The sequence below is a fragment of the Chiloscyllium plagiosum genome, chromosome 10 (genome assembly GCF_004010195.1).
Source record: "Chiloscyllium plagiosum isolate BGI_BamShark_2017 chromosome 10, ASM401019v2, whole genome shotgun sequence".
NCBI classification, from domain to species: Eukaryota; Metazoa; Chordata; class Chondrichthyes; order Orectolobiformes; family Hemiscylliidae; genus Chiloscyllium; species Chiloscyllium plagiosum.
In genome coordinates, this window is record NC_057719.1 from 38,195,114 (window position 1) to 38,211,500 (window position 16,387).

The 16,387-nt window shown below is 38.1% G+C and overlaps 1 protein-coding gene across 3 annotated transcripts in view; it reads left to right on the plus strand.

The window, feature by feature from the left end:
* Nucleotides 1-16,051, plus strand: part of rcor1 (REST corepressor 1) — a 122,608-nt gene extending 106,557 nt beyond the window's left edge. For 2 of the 3 annotated variants that reach the window (XM_043697453.1, XM_043697452.1), the window contains exons 9-12: nt 2,062-2,139; nt 4,805-4,862; nt 4,971-5,200; nt 14,329-16,051. In XM_043697453.1, the coding sequence (XP_043553388.1) occupies nt 2,062-2,139; nt 4,805-4,862; nt 4,971-5,200; nt 14,329-14,370 (408 nt within the window). In that variant the 3' untranslated portion in view covers nt 14,371-16,051. The remainder of the gene's footprint in view (nt 1-2,061; nt 2,140-4,804; nt 4,863-4,970; nt 5,201-14,328) is intronic. The other variant, XM_043697454.1, reaches the window with a different exon arrangement.
* Nucleotides 16,052-16,387: the final 336 nt, after the last annotated feature.

Genomic DNA, 16,387 nt, shown 5'->3' on the forward strand with positions numbered 1-16,387 from the left:
GTCATTGATTAAAGAATGGAAATACTTAATACGAGTAAACAAAAAACCCAAAGAACTGCAGATGCTGGAAGTGAGAACCATTAAAAGAAATTTTGGGTCCCATTTTGAAGGTCACTGAACATGAAACGTTAACTCTGCTTTCTCACCAAAGTTACTGCCAGACCTGCTGAGTTTTCCCAGGAATTTTTGTTGGTGTATTTAATAGTATTTTCTTAGCCCTCTTGCAGTGTAGTCAACAAAGGGGTGGGTTATTTGTAACTAGACCAGAAGTTCTGGATGGACAAAACCATGTTTGTTTTTTGGTGTCAGCCAGTCTTCAGTATCTTTACATTTTTGATTTTGAAAGCCCTGTACAGTAAAATTCACAATATCTGGTTCCTCTCAAATTGGAGCGCTCCACCAAACAGTATTTCCGATTCCGAATACAAATGTACCTTTTCTGGGTATATGTAAAAACAGGATTTCTAAATTGTTACAAAGGGTTCCTCACAAAACATATATAATGACTTGCACCCAAGCACTAAAAACAGCACATGCAGCACTTATAAATTTTAAGTGGCACTCAAGGAGTTTGCCATTGAAAATCAAGCACTGGGTCGGATAACATTATGTCCTTACGATATAATAACAGACAGATGGACTGTGTCAAAGTGTTTGCCTAGAATATTTAGGGGCAAAAAATCAGAATCTTGTTTTGAATCTTGAATTTTTAAATATAACAGGATTCAAGGTTGCTATATAAAATGTTATGTCAATCTGAAATTATTGTAAAAGTACTGCCTGCAGTCTATCCTCCAAATAATTGAATTATTAATTGACTGGCTAACTGCCAATGTTAATTTATAGGCACCACCCAACCCTGGTGCTTGCTGGATAAGGCAAATTTTACTGTATTTACTATTGTACAATGCAGACCCAATTGTGTAACAATGGAACCTACCCATTTGACTTGAAATATCAATATATTTGTGCATGTCTTTAATCTCTTGAGGCAAGGCTTGAATTGTTGTGCCACTTATTTCAAAGTTGAGTGAATATACAAAGCAGTTATGCTCGAATATATAAAGCAGCAGTTATGATCAGATTTACTTAGTCAACATATATTAGTGTAATTGCATGAAGGTTACGTGCACAATGTACTACCCTGCTTCAGTGGGTCATCTTGTTTGTCTTACAAGATGGCTCTGAACTTTGCTTCCATGAGCATGTCTTCTCTGGAACCTTTCTTCTTCAACTTTTGGCTTCTGTTGCAAAGGCTTTTTTAGTATCTGAGCTCCTGTTAAATTCATGAATAATCAATCACAACACTCAAAGCTTTACCACACAATGGTGAGAGGTATTCATCAATTGTGGAAATGAACCACCAAATTGCTTATTTTCTCAATGAATTGTATATGATCATCTTAGTTAGGTGTCATTTCACACCTGTTTACAAGAAGAATGTGGTTATACGCTGTTCTTGTAAAATAGATTTCAAGTAATTTCTAAATTTTTTTCAACACAAAAATGGTCAAAAGTCTTGAAACGTACAGCATATGAAGCCCTCTGGTTTGATGTCCAACCATTAATCTGATTTCATAGAATGATGCAGCATAGAACGTGGGCATTCAACTTATCATGCTCGGATAGGATATTATAAGCTGTAATCCATGCTGTTTATTAGATTAGGGAGAATAAAATAGCTTCTGTTCACACTGTTGATTTACCATCAGTGAATTCTCCCCAAAAAGTATTTCTGTGTGATGTCCAGAGCAATCAAGTTATCTTTGGGTCTGTGGGTAATGGCCTGCTAGCACTCACTTTTTAAGCTTATCAATCAAGAATGACAACTTGAGCAAGGTGAAACAGTACATTGTGTCCTTGGAGATGTACACCTGCAAGGAGTTGATGGCTTCAGAATATAAGGAGGCAAGAAAATAGTCATGCTTTGTCTGTAGTGCTAATAGGAGTATAATCTCTGGGAAGGCTATGTAATATATAAATTAAATCTCTCTTAGTCTATCTTTGACAGTTTTATCAGTGACTCTTTGTTTATTGGGTCATTAAAATCTAATATTCTAGATCCAAAATGTGAAACAGATAAATGGTGCTCTCAAACAAAAATTAGACGGTGGGATAGAGGAATTCAAGCCACCTGAGGTAAGGAATTGTTCACCTTATTGAATAAAATCAAGGAATAGTATATATTTGCCTGTGCCTCCCCAGCATAATAAGAATTTTAAATTACAATAAAATCCAGTCTTCAATCCATATAATCTTAAGATTACAGGGTGGGTTGATGACACTTAATTTAAACATACAGATAGGCAGTGTCACATTGTGCAAAGCCTTAGTGTCCCACTGTTTGTTAAATTATCTTGTTAGTCTTTTTTTCTTTTCTGACCAAGCAACATAATTACTTCAGATAAGCTAATGATCCCAGGCCAACACTGACCAGTATCCTGGCCCTATGTGTTGATCACTAATGAACAGTGTAACAGGTCTATGCTTTAGAGGATGATGAATTCATCTCCAAGAAAGTTGTACTTAGGACAAGTCCACCTCTTCAACTGACCAGTTTTATTTTAAAACTAAACTATTTTTGTTGTTTATGCTAATTTTATCTCTCAATATTGAACAGTGAGAAGAATTGTATTTGATAAGCAGTTTAACTTTCAGATAGTATCCAAACACCCACATTTCCAATCATTTTTGTGTGAAAATGCTTCCTGATTTGACTCCTTAATCAATGAACTCTAATTTTATAATTTCATATCTCATTCTTGATTTCCCCACCAGAGGAAATTGTTTCTCTCTATTCAAATCCTTTTTAGCATTTGAAACACCTTGGTCAAACCACTCCTCAGTTTGCTTCACTTGAAAATGTAAGCCAAGTTTGCAACTTATCCTTCTATTTTAAACATGATGCTATTGTGCTGAATCTGTACAGCACCTGCTTTAAGACCGATATATTCTTGGGAGGATGCAATGCCCAAAATTGAATACAGTCTTTCAGTTAAAATCAGATCACAACACAATTTTATTACCTTTTACTACATATGTTCATAAGCTTCTGTTGATATATCTGGGTTTGTAAACCTCTCTGTTGCTCTACAGTTCCTTATGTTTTGCCATTTTGAAAATGTTGACTTATCTTTTTTGATTCAAATTGGAACCATTTTGTAACTTGTAGCTCATCACTTGCTGTTCCCCCTAACCCAGTGTCTATTGCAGATACTAACTCTGGAATTTTTCATCCAAGTTATTAATAAATGTGACATGTTGAAGTCCCAGGGCAGATTCTTTAGGGACCAAGTGCTGTACAAATATTCTATATAATAGGAGCTGCATAGATATTCTACTGTATTGTTTCAGCCCACCAATCATTTTTCACTTTTTTTTTCCTTCACCCATTACCTTCTATTTACCAAACCATTTAATTTCCAAGTCAGGGCTACCTTCTATTCGTGTTTTTGTTTATGATCTTTTTTATGAAACCTTTTGTATGGTTTTGTGCACCTTTTGTATGAGTGTCTTTTGGAAGTGCAGGTGTTTTTTTTGAAGGAGAGTCAGTGAATATTAATGGGTCAATTGGTTTAGGTTAGTTTTGGGGTTGAAATGAGCTGTCAAAATGGAAGAAGTCCAAGAGTTTTATGAAGTATAGAGGGAAATAATGTGGCACTTTTTTAGAAACTTAGCAACATTTATGCTTGTTTTAGCTTGCTTTTGCACCTGTTCGAATCTTAAATTTAGGTTAAACCAGTATGGGAAATTCATAGCGTTTGAAGAAATTAGGACCCTCCTGGTAGTCAGTGTTTTGAAAAACCTTTACTGGTGTGTTGTCCAATCACCCACATTTTCAATTTTTTTAGGCATGTTGTCACATTGTTGTGTTAACATTTAGTAGATTACAGATTTGCAATAAGAATTGTCTAAAAATTTGCTATTGCAATTTTAAGCACATAACTGAATTATTTTCTCTTTTTAGTGGTTCTCTGTCTCCTAAGTCAAAAAATTGTAGATTTGATCCTTGGTCCATTCCCAGTTCAAATGTAGACTGACGCTGAATGTAATGCTGAATCATAGTTTTCGATTTCAAATCTGTCTTTCAGCTGAGATTAAAGCAAGGTCTTGACAACCATGTTTAAGTGGACTTAAGTCTCCAAATGCATTATTAAGAGCAAAATGGTCTTGTGCTGTACTGACTTCAACTTACTGTGAACAGTTTTGGTCCCTTTATCAAAGGAAAGATGAATTGGCATTGAAGGTAGTCCACAAAAGATTCAAAAGGTCCTGAATTTGGAGAATTTTTTTGAGGAAACAGGCTAGACTTGGTTTAGAAGAATGAGAGGCTATCTTGTACGATAACGTTGGTCCACTTGTTTCAGACCAACAGATATAATCTCAGATGAGGAATTTCTTCTGAGGTTAGTGAATCTATGGCATTCCTTACCACCGAGGTCTGTGGAGACTGGGTCATTAAGTATATTCAAAGCTGAGAGAGGTTATTAATTAGTAAGGGGATCCAAATTTATGCAGAAAAGGTAGAAAAGTGGAGTTGAGGGTTATCAAGCCAGCCATGATCTCATTGAATGATGGAGCAGACTCAATGGGCTGAATGGCCTACTTCTGCTCTTGCTCATTTGGTCTAACTATTGATGCCAAAATGTATTCAAAAGGTATATTTTATAATATTTATCTTGGTAAAACATTGCTGCCCTCAAATTATTCTGTCATATTTGCCAAAAAAATTACTGTCCTGCAATTGTAAGTAATTAGTTGTGGGGGAATACTTTAAAACTCTAAATGCAAATTTGCTCTTCAGGCGAATCAGAAAATTAATGCTCGTTGGACAACTGAAGAGCAACTACTAGCTGTGCAGGGTAAGTGAATTATTCTTGGATTTATGCTTCAGCATGAAATGAAAATAAGAATGTTAGCTAAAATGCATTGCTTCTTTGTTATTTAGTCGAGTTCTTTCTTGCCCACAGCAATAAGGAAATATGGCCGGGACTTCCAAGCTATTTCAGATGTAATTGGCAATAAGACAGTAGTACAAGTGAAAAACTTCTTTGTGAATTATCGCCGTCGTTTCAATCTCGAAGAGGTTCTGCAGGAGTGGGAAGCGGAACATGGTAGCAGAGAAGAGAATGCAAACGTTGCTGACAAACCTCAAAACTCTCCAGATGTTATTATGAAACTTTCTGAGGAGGAGGAAGAGGCAAGTCACCAGCTTTTGCCTTAAATAGTTGATTAGACTTGAATGTAATGCATTTTGGAGCCTTGGTAAAATAGCCTTGACAAGGATGTTGTGTGTGGTGTCTAAAAGTGGAAAACTTTCTGTGTGTAGATTGGTAATTTTTGTTTAGCATGGCTCATCCAGCACGTTTGGACTGTGGGTGGAAACCAGACCACCTGAAGGAAATGCAGACACGTGAGCGTGCAAACTCCACACATACACTCACCTGAGGCTGGAATCGAATCCGGTTCCCTGATACAGTAAGGCAGCAGTGCTAACCGCTGTCCCATTGTACCACCTTGTATTCAATCATACATGTTTCAATAAAGTGTCCTGATTCTTCTAAATTCCATTGAGTACAAGTCCACATTTCCTCATTAAAATAATCCCCCTCCCTGTCGGTGTTCAGTTGAGTGAACATTGTGTGGGAGCTTCCAATATTGGTATATTGTTCCTTGGACAAAAGGAACAAGTTGTTTACAATATTCCAGTTGTTGCTTGTATAATTTTAGCAAGACATTCCTTTTTTTTAAAAAAAAAACTGTTCCCTTTGAAATAAAGGTCAGCATTCATTTTCTTATCCTATTGCCTGTTGAACTTGGATTCCAGCTTTGTGAGATTCATGCAGTGAGACCCCATTGTTTATAAGAATGAGCCTATGTTAATTTTGGCACCTCACTTACTTTTTATATATTTAAACTCTTACTGTCCATTTTCATACTTTTTCTAGATTGTCCTCATGATTAAAAATGGGAGAATATAAATTATCTTTTAGCTTTTAAAACTTTCCCAATCCTCTGATTTACGAGTAATCGTTGTCACATTATGTTTTTATTTTCAATTTGATACTCTCCTTAACTTCCTTGGTTAACCATGGCTGCCTTATCCACTTTTGAAGACTTTTTAAAACTGAAATTGGGGGGTTAACTTATACATGAAGTATTGTTTTCGAGGGGCTGAAATTCTTGCTGTAGTTCGAAATACCATATTATTAGCAGAAGTCTATTTGATCACACAACTAATCCTAGGTAAAGAACAATCCTAAATAGTTTCTGAATCCTAATCTTCTGTCCATCATCAAGCAGGTGGGCGTTCTGATTGGCAGGCAGTGATGTCATTGGAGGTAGGTGACTGGCACTGCCTCCCTGCCATGTGCATAGGTAGGGCCTTGCTGATGGGAGGCACTGAAGGTTCGGTAGCCTAGCACCAAATGTGTGGTGGGGGGAGACAAAGAGGGGGGGGCGGTAGCCACTGGAGGAGTTGGGAGAAGGCCCTATTACACAGCGGCTCACACCACAAACTGTGCTTAAGTTAAAGAAATGAAACTTAAACTGTATGCCCACACTATCATTCTAGAGAGAGCATGGATTGTAAATTAACTTAGAATAGTTACATCAACACTAATTAATACGAAATTGGATTTTAAAAGAGGAACAGTGTATCCCGTAAAATCCTCTACCTGAGTGGATTTTGGAGTTATTCCTCATTGTTTTGGAATTGAACAAAGCAGTATATTGAAATGTCAAAGAATTAAAGATATACTGGTATGTAGCTAATATATCTCATTTTTTATTCTGATATAATGGCACAATTAAAATGATTAACGTTTTAATAATATTAGCTATCTGATGTATAGTGAATAAAGGGCAATAAGTGCTGATAGACCCAATGGCAGTCTGAATGAATGAATTAAAATGTGCTGTAGTAAACCAAGTGTGGGAAGTAGCATTATGAATGAATAGAGATGCGATATACTGGTAGTAAACAAAGAATGATAAGTAGAGTTACTGGTATGAATGAATGAATGCAATTTCATTCAAGTTGGTTAATGGGAGCATTGACTTATTTTCCTCATTATGCAGATATTTTCTGAAAAATTTATGAAATTTCAGCAAAATAAGTTAATGGGAACATGAAGTTTCCTTTGTAAGAGGTTTATAATGTGATATAGTAGGATTGACTTATACACAAGATATATGGAAAATACAAGATTTTTGGCCAAAGTAAGGGGTCAACTTATATTTTCCCCTTTTTATTTCTTGCCTCCACCCATATAGATTCTACATGGTGCAATCCAAAATAATTTCTTAGTAACATACTAATTTCATGTTATGCTAATAAAGTCACCACACCACCCTTCTCTTCCCACTTGTCCTTTGGTAAAGTCACATTAAGTCCCCAGCTTTGGTCTCTTGTTAAGGGTCTCCAAACCTCAGATGCCAACTTTCAGCAACTTCAATTCATTGCACATGATATCAAGAAATGGATGAAGGCACTTGATATTACAAAAAAAAAGGATTGTCACTGACAACATTCAGCATGATATTGAAGACTTGTGTTCCAGAATTAGCAATATCAACCATAAAATATGAAAAATTGCGTGGCTGTGTTCACAAAGGGCAGGATGCATCTAAACTTGCCAAAAACTCTCCCATGAGTCTTCTCTGATCTGCAAAATAGTACCACAAACAATCTGATATATTATCAAAAGTGGCACTTCTATAGCAATAATTAGATCACTGAAGCTCAGTTTGGGTCTTACCAGGGCTATTTTGCTCCAGATTTCATTATTCCCAGAAACCAAAAACTGCCAGAGGAGTAGAATTTGAGGTCAGGTGTGAGTGACTGCCCTTGACGTTAAAGTAGCGTTTGACCAAGTTGGACATCAAGGATCCCAAAACAACTGTAACAAATGTGATTTTTATTTTTGGGGGCGGGGAAGGGGTGAAGGAGGGAGAGAGGGAGAGACTCTAATGCATTGGGAGACAATTATATTTTTTGGAATTCACTCATGTCAATTATAAGGCACAATTGTAGAAATTCATCAGGGTAGTGTCCTACGTCTGATCATCTTCAGCTGCTTCATTAATGACCATCTCCATAATAAAATTAGAAATGGGTGTTTTCACTGGTCGTTGTTAGTGACTCCTGAGGTACCAAAGCAGCCTGTGTCCAAGTGCAGCAAGACCTGCTGACGTCTAGGTTTTGGTTGACAAGTGGCGAGTAACTTTCCTGTCATATACGTGCCAAACAATAACTTTCTGTTAATGAGAGCATTTAACCATTTGTCCTCTGACATTCAATGGCACTATTATCGTTGAATCTCCCACTATCGCCATCCTGCGTATTACCATTGACTAGAAAGTGTACTGAAAAAGACATGGGTGGCACAGTGGTTAGCACTGCTGCCTCACAGCGCCAAAGGCCTGGGTTCAATTTCTGCCTCAGGCAACTCTGTGTGGAGTTTGCACATTCTCCCCGTGTCTGCGTGGGTTTCCTCCGGGTGCTCCAGTTTCCTCCCACAATCCAAAAATGTGCAGGTTAGGTGAATTGGCCATGCTAACTTGCTCGTAGTGTTAGGTGAAGGGGTAAACGTAGGGGAATGGGTCTGGGTGGGTTACACTTTGGCGGGTCAGTGTGGACTTGTTCACCCCCCCCACCCCCCAAATATATAGAACATAGAAGAATACAGCGCAGTACAGGCCCTTTGGCCCTCGATGTTGCGCCGATCCAAGCCCACCTAACCTATACTAACCCACTATCCTCCATATACCTATCCAATGCCCGCTTAAATGCCCATAAAGAGGGAGAGTCCACCACTGCTACAGGCAGGGCATTCCATGAACTTACGACACGCTGAGTGAAGAACCTACCCCTAACTTCAGTCCTATATCTACCCCCCCCACCTTAATTTATAGCTATGCCCTCTTGTAATACCCGACTCCATACGCGGGAAAAGGTTCAACCCTATCTAACCCCCTAATCATCTTGTACACCTCAATCAAGTCACCCCTAAACCTTCTTTTCTCTAATGAAAACAGCCCCAAGTGTCTCAGTCTTTCCTCATACGATCTTCCTTCCATACCAGGCAACATCCTGGTAAACCTCCTCTGCACCCGTTCCAGTGCCTCCACATCCTTCCTATAGTATGGCGACCAAAACTGCACACAATATTCCAGATGCGGCCGCACCAGAGTCTTATACAACTGCATCATGACAGCTCCCTCACACGACCCTTTCCTCCCTGCCTGATGGGTACATACTTATCAAGAACACTCAATAGTTGCTCCTTGAACAAGCTCCACATATCAATTACGCCCTTGCCTTGAAGCTTACTTTTCCAAGCCACACATCCTTAACCACCATTCTACCCAACCACCACTCTGTGAAATGAACTGAAGTCTGAAATCTCCAATTAATCTTCGGTCATTCTCCTTAAAATTATATGCACATATGATAGTCATTTCTGCCATGGGAAAAACAAATCACTCACTATTCACTCTATGTATACCTTTCATCATCTTGTTCACCTCTGACAAATTGCTTCTCACCCTTCTTCCCTCCAATGAGAAAAAAGACTTAGCTCCCTTTAGCTTTCTTCATAAGAAGTGTAATCTCGTCCATGCAGCATACTGGTAAATCTCCTCTGTACCCTCTCTAAGTCTTCCACATCCTTCCAGTAATGTGAGGAACAAAACTGAATGCAATATTCTTACTGTGGTCTACCAGGGCTCCATCGAGCTGCAGCAAAACCTCATGGTTCTTAACAGCAGTCTCTCAGCTAATGACAGCCAACCTCTCACCTTGGATGGCAACTTTGAGTGATTTATGGACGTGGATTCCAAGATCTATCTGTTCCTACATACTACCAAAAATTCTGCCCTTAAACTTGTTTTCTGCTTCCAAATGAATCACGTCACACTTTCCCAGATTAATTTTCATCTGCCACTTATCAGCCCATTCTGCATCCTACCAATGTACTGTTGCAACCTGCAACAGCACTCCACACTATCCACCACTACGCTAGTATTTGAGTCATGAGCAAATTTACTAAACTACTCTTCCACATCCACATTCAAGTCATTAAAAAAAACACGAAGAGCAGAAGTCCCGGAACAGATCCCTATGGAACACCACTGGTCACCGAGCTCCAGGCTGAATGCTTTCCATCTACTATCACCCTCAGTCTTCTATTGGCAAGGCAATTCTGTATCCAGACAGCCATAGTTTCCTTTATCCCATGCCTCCTTAATTTCCGAATGATCCATCAACGTGCTTTGTCACATCCTGAATAATTCCATAGGCAGACTTGGAGGGTTGTGTTGGTACATGGAGCATACAACAAGGGTACCACATTTGCTATCCTCCAGTCTTCTGGGACTACTCCTGTAGACAAAGAGGACATAAAAATCAAGGCCAATGGTTCTGCAATCTCCTCCCTTGCTTCCCAGAGAATCCTAGGATAAATGCCATCAGGCTCAGGGGACTTATCTATTTTCACCTTTTCCAGGATTTCCAACACCTTTTCTGTACATACCTCAAAGCCATCCATTCTACTTATTTGTGCCTCAGTATTCTCATCGACAACAATGCCCTGTTCCTGAGTGAATACTGAAGAAAAGTATTCATTCAGTGTCTCCCCAATCTCTTCCGCCTCCACACGCAACTTCCCCCTACTATCCTTGACTGGACCTATTCCTACCCTAGTCATTCTTTTATTCCTAACATACCTATAGAAAGCCTTAGTGTTTTCCCTAATCCTATCTACTAAGGACCTTTCATGTCCCCTCCTTGCTGCTTTTAGCTCTCTCTTCAGGTCCTTCCTGGCTACCCTATAACTCTCAATCGCTCCAATTGAACCTTCACGTCTCATCTTGAGATAGGCTGCCCTCTTCCATTTAACAAGGGATTCCAATTCCTTATTAAACCACGGCTCCCTCGCACGACCCTTTCCTCCCTGCCTGGCAGGTACATAATTATCAAGGACACTCAATAGTTGCTCCTTGAACAAGCTCCACATATCAATTGTGCCCATGCCTTGAAGCCTACTTTTCCAAGCCACGCATCCTAGGTCGTGCCTCACCGCATCATAATTTCCCTTACCCCAGCTATAATTCTTGCCCTGTAGTACACACTTATCCCTCTCCATCACGAGTGTAAAAATCACCGAATTATGGTCACTATCCCCAGAGTGCTCACCTACCTCTAATTCTAACACCTGGCCTGGTTCGTTACCCAGAACCAAATCCAGTATGGCCTCACCTCTTGTTGGCCTGTCTACATATTGTGTCAGGAAACTCTCCTGTACACATTGAACAAACACTGACCCATCTAACGAACTTGAGCTATAGCTCTCCCAATCAATATCAGGAAAGTTAAAGTCCCCCATAACAACCACCCTATTACTGTCACTCATCTCCTGAATCACCTTCCCTATCCTTTCTTCAATGATTCTAGGACTATTAGGAGGCCTGTAAAAGACTCCACAATTACACGGTACACACTTAGCCTCTTAATTTTATTCTACATCTCTAATTGGGGGACTTTATTTGAAGACCATTGCTGTATTTCGTATTCCAAACAAATACTGATCAGGAGAGTTAATGTGACAGCAAACGTCGACTGTTTTAAACTGATCTGTTTGTTGTCTCGCATCAAGTAAACCAAAAAATGACAAAATGGTTTTGAATTCTTGCCTGTTTCAGTTTCTTACCATTGGAGAGGAAGTTAAAGTGTGGAACTGTACCTTATTTCCTGATACAATATGTAAAAAACTGGTACAATTGCAACATTGAAGAGGCATTTGGATGGGTATATGAATAGGAAGGGTTTGGAGGGATATGGGCCAGGTGCTGGCAGGTGGGACTAGATTGGGTTGGGATATCTGGTCGGCATGGACGATTCCATGCTGTACATCTCTATGACTCTTTGTGAAGGTGAATTTCTAATTGAAATTGGATGAGCACGAGGAAAACAAACATGCAAGACGATAAGCATAAAGCAGAAGAATAGAACTGACTGAACTGCTCTACAGAGAACCAGTCTGAACTCATCGTAATGAATGGCTGCCTTTGTTATTATGACTAATAATTGGCATTCAGTATAATATGAGCATCGAATCTGTTGTAGATTCTAGAAGATCAAAAGGATGATGCACATATCCATCAAGTTTAATAATTAAGCCATTCACAGGTCACAGACCTGAGGTATTAACTCCTTTCCAAAAATGCTTCCAGATCTTTTGAGTATTGGCAGCATTTTATGCTTTTATTTCAGAATGGCAACATATGTTTTGTGTTTCTTCAAAAACGGAGGCTTCTTGGTTAGACCCAAGTGGTGTTAGGTAATAATTTTAAAAAATGATGGGTATGGTTGTCTACAAGTTCAATAATAGAAAAGGCTTACACATAATTGGTTATAAAATATTGCAGTAAGCTGAAGAAATGTAATATTCACCTGAAATGTTTAAGTCGAAAATTAGCGAAAGTAAATGTGCATGTAGCTATATAATAACTACAGAAAACATGGTGTTTATCAGCAGGTGAAGCAGCATCTGTGGACTGAGAACAAGTTAACCACTTTCAAGTCAGTAAACTTTCATCAGAACTGGAAAATGTCACAGCTGTAATAGTTTTGAAGCAAATCTAGAAGCTGGGAGGGGGAAAAGTGTATTTTGTGACAGTGTAAGTGGTTACATTACAAAAACATGGTGCAAGTCAAATGTAATGAGATGGGTAAAGAAGGAAATGAGTCTAAAGGACCTGTCAATGTAAAATTACTACTAAATCCTTCCAACAGAACAATGATTTATTTATGCTTTTTGTATTTGTTACACTCAATGCAGTATTTAATACATTCTAGGGAACAAGTGTAAACCAGATCATTTGCTTTGTTGAACACCTCCATTCAATCTGCAAATCAACCCTGAGTTTCCAGTTGCTTGTCATTTTTAATTCTTTGTTCCATTATGAATTTGTTTTCAGTCTCCTACACTATTCCAATGAAGCTCAATCTCTACGAATATTGCCTGAGTTTACAGTGAAACATTTTGATTTTCCAGACTCGGCATTAAGTTCAACAATTTTAGATCATGACCATGGCTCCCATGCTTTTCCTTTAGAGAACCCCCCACCCCCACCTTGCACTGTCATTCCTCCCGGGATTTAACCATTTATGGCTTCCACTATAATAATGACCTTTTTGTTCTTCCTCACTCTTTATCTGCTTGTCTGCTTACGTAAAGCTCATAACAGCACAGTTACTTTACAGATACAACAAGCATTTAAGGCGACAAATGACATTGGCCTTTTTTGCAAAGATTTTGGAGTAAAAGTGTAAGGAGGTTTTCCATCAGTTGTGCAGGACATTGGGAGATAATGACAAATCTGTGTATAGTTTTGGTCTCTATACATCAAGAAGGATATACTTGCATTGGAGGTAGTGCAGTGAAGGTTCATTAGATTGGTTTCTAGAATCAGAGGATTGACCCATTTATAAGCTGAGTAAGTTTGGTTTATAAAAATGAGAGCTGACCTGAAAATTCTGAAGGGACTTGACATAGCCATTTTAGACAGGTAGTCTCATCATCTCAGAACTAATGAGAAATTTCTTTACTTAGATTCACTGTGAATTTCCAGAATTCTTCACCCTAAAAGATTGTGAATGCTCCATCACTGAATATGTTTAAGGCTAAGACAGAATTTTGGTGTTAAGGACTCAAGAGCTATGAGAAATGGGCACAAATGTGGAGTTAAGGTTCAAATATGAAATTCCTCATCTCTGTCTGAAAATGGTCAGTCATTATCCTGTGTCCATGCCTATCTTGTAGATTTCTCAACCAAGGGAAACAACCTCTTAACATCTACCCTATCAAATTCCTTCAGACTTGTATTGAATGCAGAGCAGGCTAAAGGTGCAACATGGTCTATTCCTGCTACATTATTTCCTACGTTTGTAAAACTGTTGAATTCTTACCTTTTGACTTAAGGTCATCAAACTGAAATTCTAATTCTGTTTCTCATGAACAGATATTGCCTGACTTCCTGAATATTTCCAGCATCTGTAATATTTTGCTTTGGAGCACTAATTGCAGTGCGACATACATAACTATGGATGTCAGTTTGGGTAAGGCTGTGATTTCCCGGCCAAATGGTCAAAGCTTAAAATAAGTACACAATTCTGGAAACTTGCAGCAGGCCTAACAATATCTGCAGAGGGAGAAACATTGTTAAACTGACAAAATCTCAGCCTTTCATGAAATCCTTAAGGTTTGTGTAATTATTTATGGAATTCTGCACATGTAACAACTTTTTAAAAACAATATTTTTCAGACTCCCTCTGTGCTTGATGTGAGATATCATTCTGCATCCTGAGAGTAATGCACAGTCAGTGATTTGAACATGCTATGCTGACTACTGTTTAGTCCAGGCCATCCGATGATGCCAAACTTCAACCAACCACCTCCACAAAACTCATCAGGACCAGCTAGCTTGACACCAAAAAAGCTACAATATTCGCAAATGAACGCTTCTGCCTTACCCTGTCTCTGCCACCAGGACAGCTTCTGCTACTCCTGGAAGTCATAGAAAATTATTTGATTTGACATCATTCTTTTAAAAACAAAATGAGAATTCACAAAAGTGCTTGTGAATGTCTGTTATCTCCATTTAAGCAGTTCATGACTAATGTCTCCAGGGCATTAATAATGTGTATATTTTTGGAACTGTGACTGCCATTGGATGCATCTTTATTACTTTCCTCACAGGTTTTTATGATTAAATGTGAATGCCAGGATGGTATAGCATACTAACTGGCATACAGGAAATGGATGTCTGAATTGTCTCTAAATTATTGGGTACTTAAACTGCAGTTTGGACTGTGTATTGTAGACTTTAAACATACCTCCCAGTCTGAGGAAACTTGAAGGTAAATTAGGGTCTTTTATTTGCATATTCATGAAAAGAAACATTGATCTGTTTTTATTTAACTTGTTTTTTTTTGCTGTACAGTATTTTAGAATAGTACTTTCAATATCAAGAATGGAGAGACCTTATACTTGAATATTGCAGTTACTGGATTGAAACTGATCATATTCAGGTACTGAACAGTGGCACAGCTAAATCGTCAAACTCGTTGCATTATCTGTTGTGCTAACCATAAGGAATTCTTGCTTATTTAGCATGGAATGGGTTAAGCTCAACATGCTATACAGACCCGTTGGGTTTATTAAAGTCATTTGAGTCTATGCATGTTTCTATGTAAGAATGGGTGTTTACAATTTCTACATCAATATTTACCTGAAATTCAAACCTTTTATTAGTCCTTCCTGGGAGTAATATCCCAGCATTTAGAATTTTCTAAATTAAGTTTGTTAAATTTGCTTTATGGGTTGCTGCTGATATATGTAGTAATGTTTGCCAGAATTTCAAAAAAAAAGTAAGGATTTAGTTTGCAATCAATTGAGCATGTTTTTTATATAGCCTCTTGATGTGCTCAATAGGATAATGTTCTTTTTTAAAAAAGTCAGTGTGTTTATATTGCAGATTTATATTTTAATGCCTGTTACTGCTAATTTTAACTGAGGTAATTATGTGATTATTTCTAAGGTTTTTGAGCATATATACCATGGGTTCCACAGTGAGAAATGGTAATATTACAATACTGCTTTGAATATTGCGCTGCATACTTTAAATTTTTAAGAAACTTTATTATTTCATATTGTATCTTTTGCATCCATGAAGAGGAAGGGGTGCAAATTGAAGAGCAGCAAAGGAACAAAGAAAACTGGGAAAACTGTGTGTGCCCCTTGTATAAAATTATACTTCTAACTTCTCACTATGCACTCAAATTTTGCTACAGTGAAACAACATTAAATCCCTGTATTTTTCTAAGACTAAAACTGTAAAAATAGTAGTAAGATACTGACATAACTGTGCTTGTAAAGATTGGAACAGTAATATAACGATCATAACCATAATTGAGGTGCCAGTGTTGTACTGGGGTGTACACAGTTAAAAAAATCTCTCAACACCAGGTTATAGTCCAACTTGTTTATTTGGAAGCAGTAGCTTTCAGAGCTAGTGCTTCCAAATAAACCTGCGTCTTATGATCTTGTACTCCATAACCACCTGATAAAGGAGCAGGTAATGAAAGCTCGTGCTTCCAAATAAACCTGATGGACTATAACCTGGTGTTGTGTGATCATAACCATAAATATCAAATAGCCAACTGATCATGTTTTTATTTGGGAGGGAAACAATTATGAAACATTTGATGTCAAGTGGTACATTGGTCAAAATCCACATTTGAAATTGCTTAAAATAACTTTGTGGAGTAAAACAAAATTACAAAATCACATCAAGTACACACGTTAGGTACTTTGACAATTGC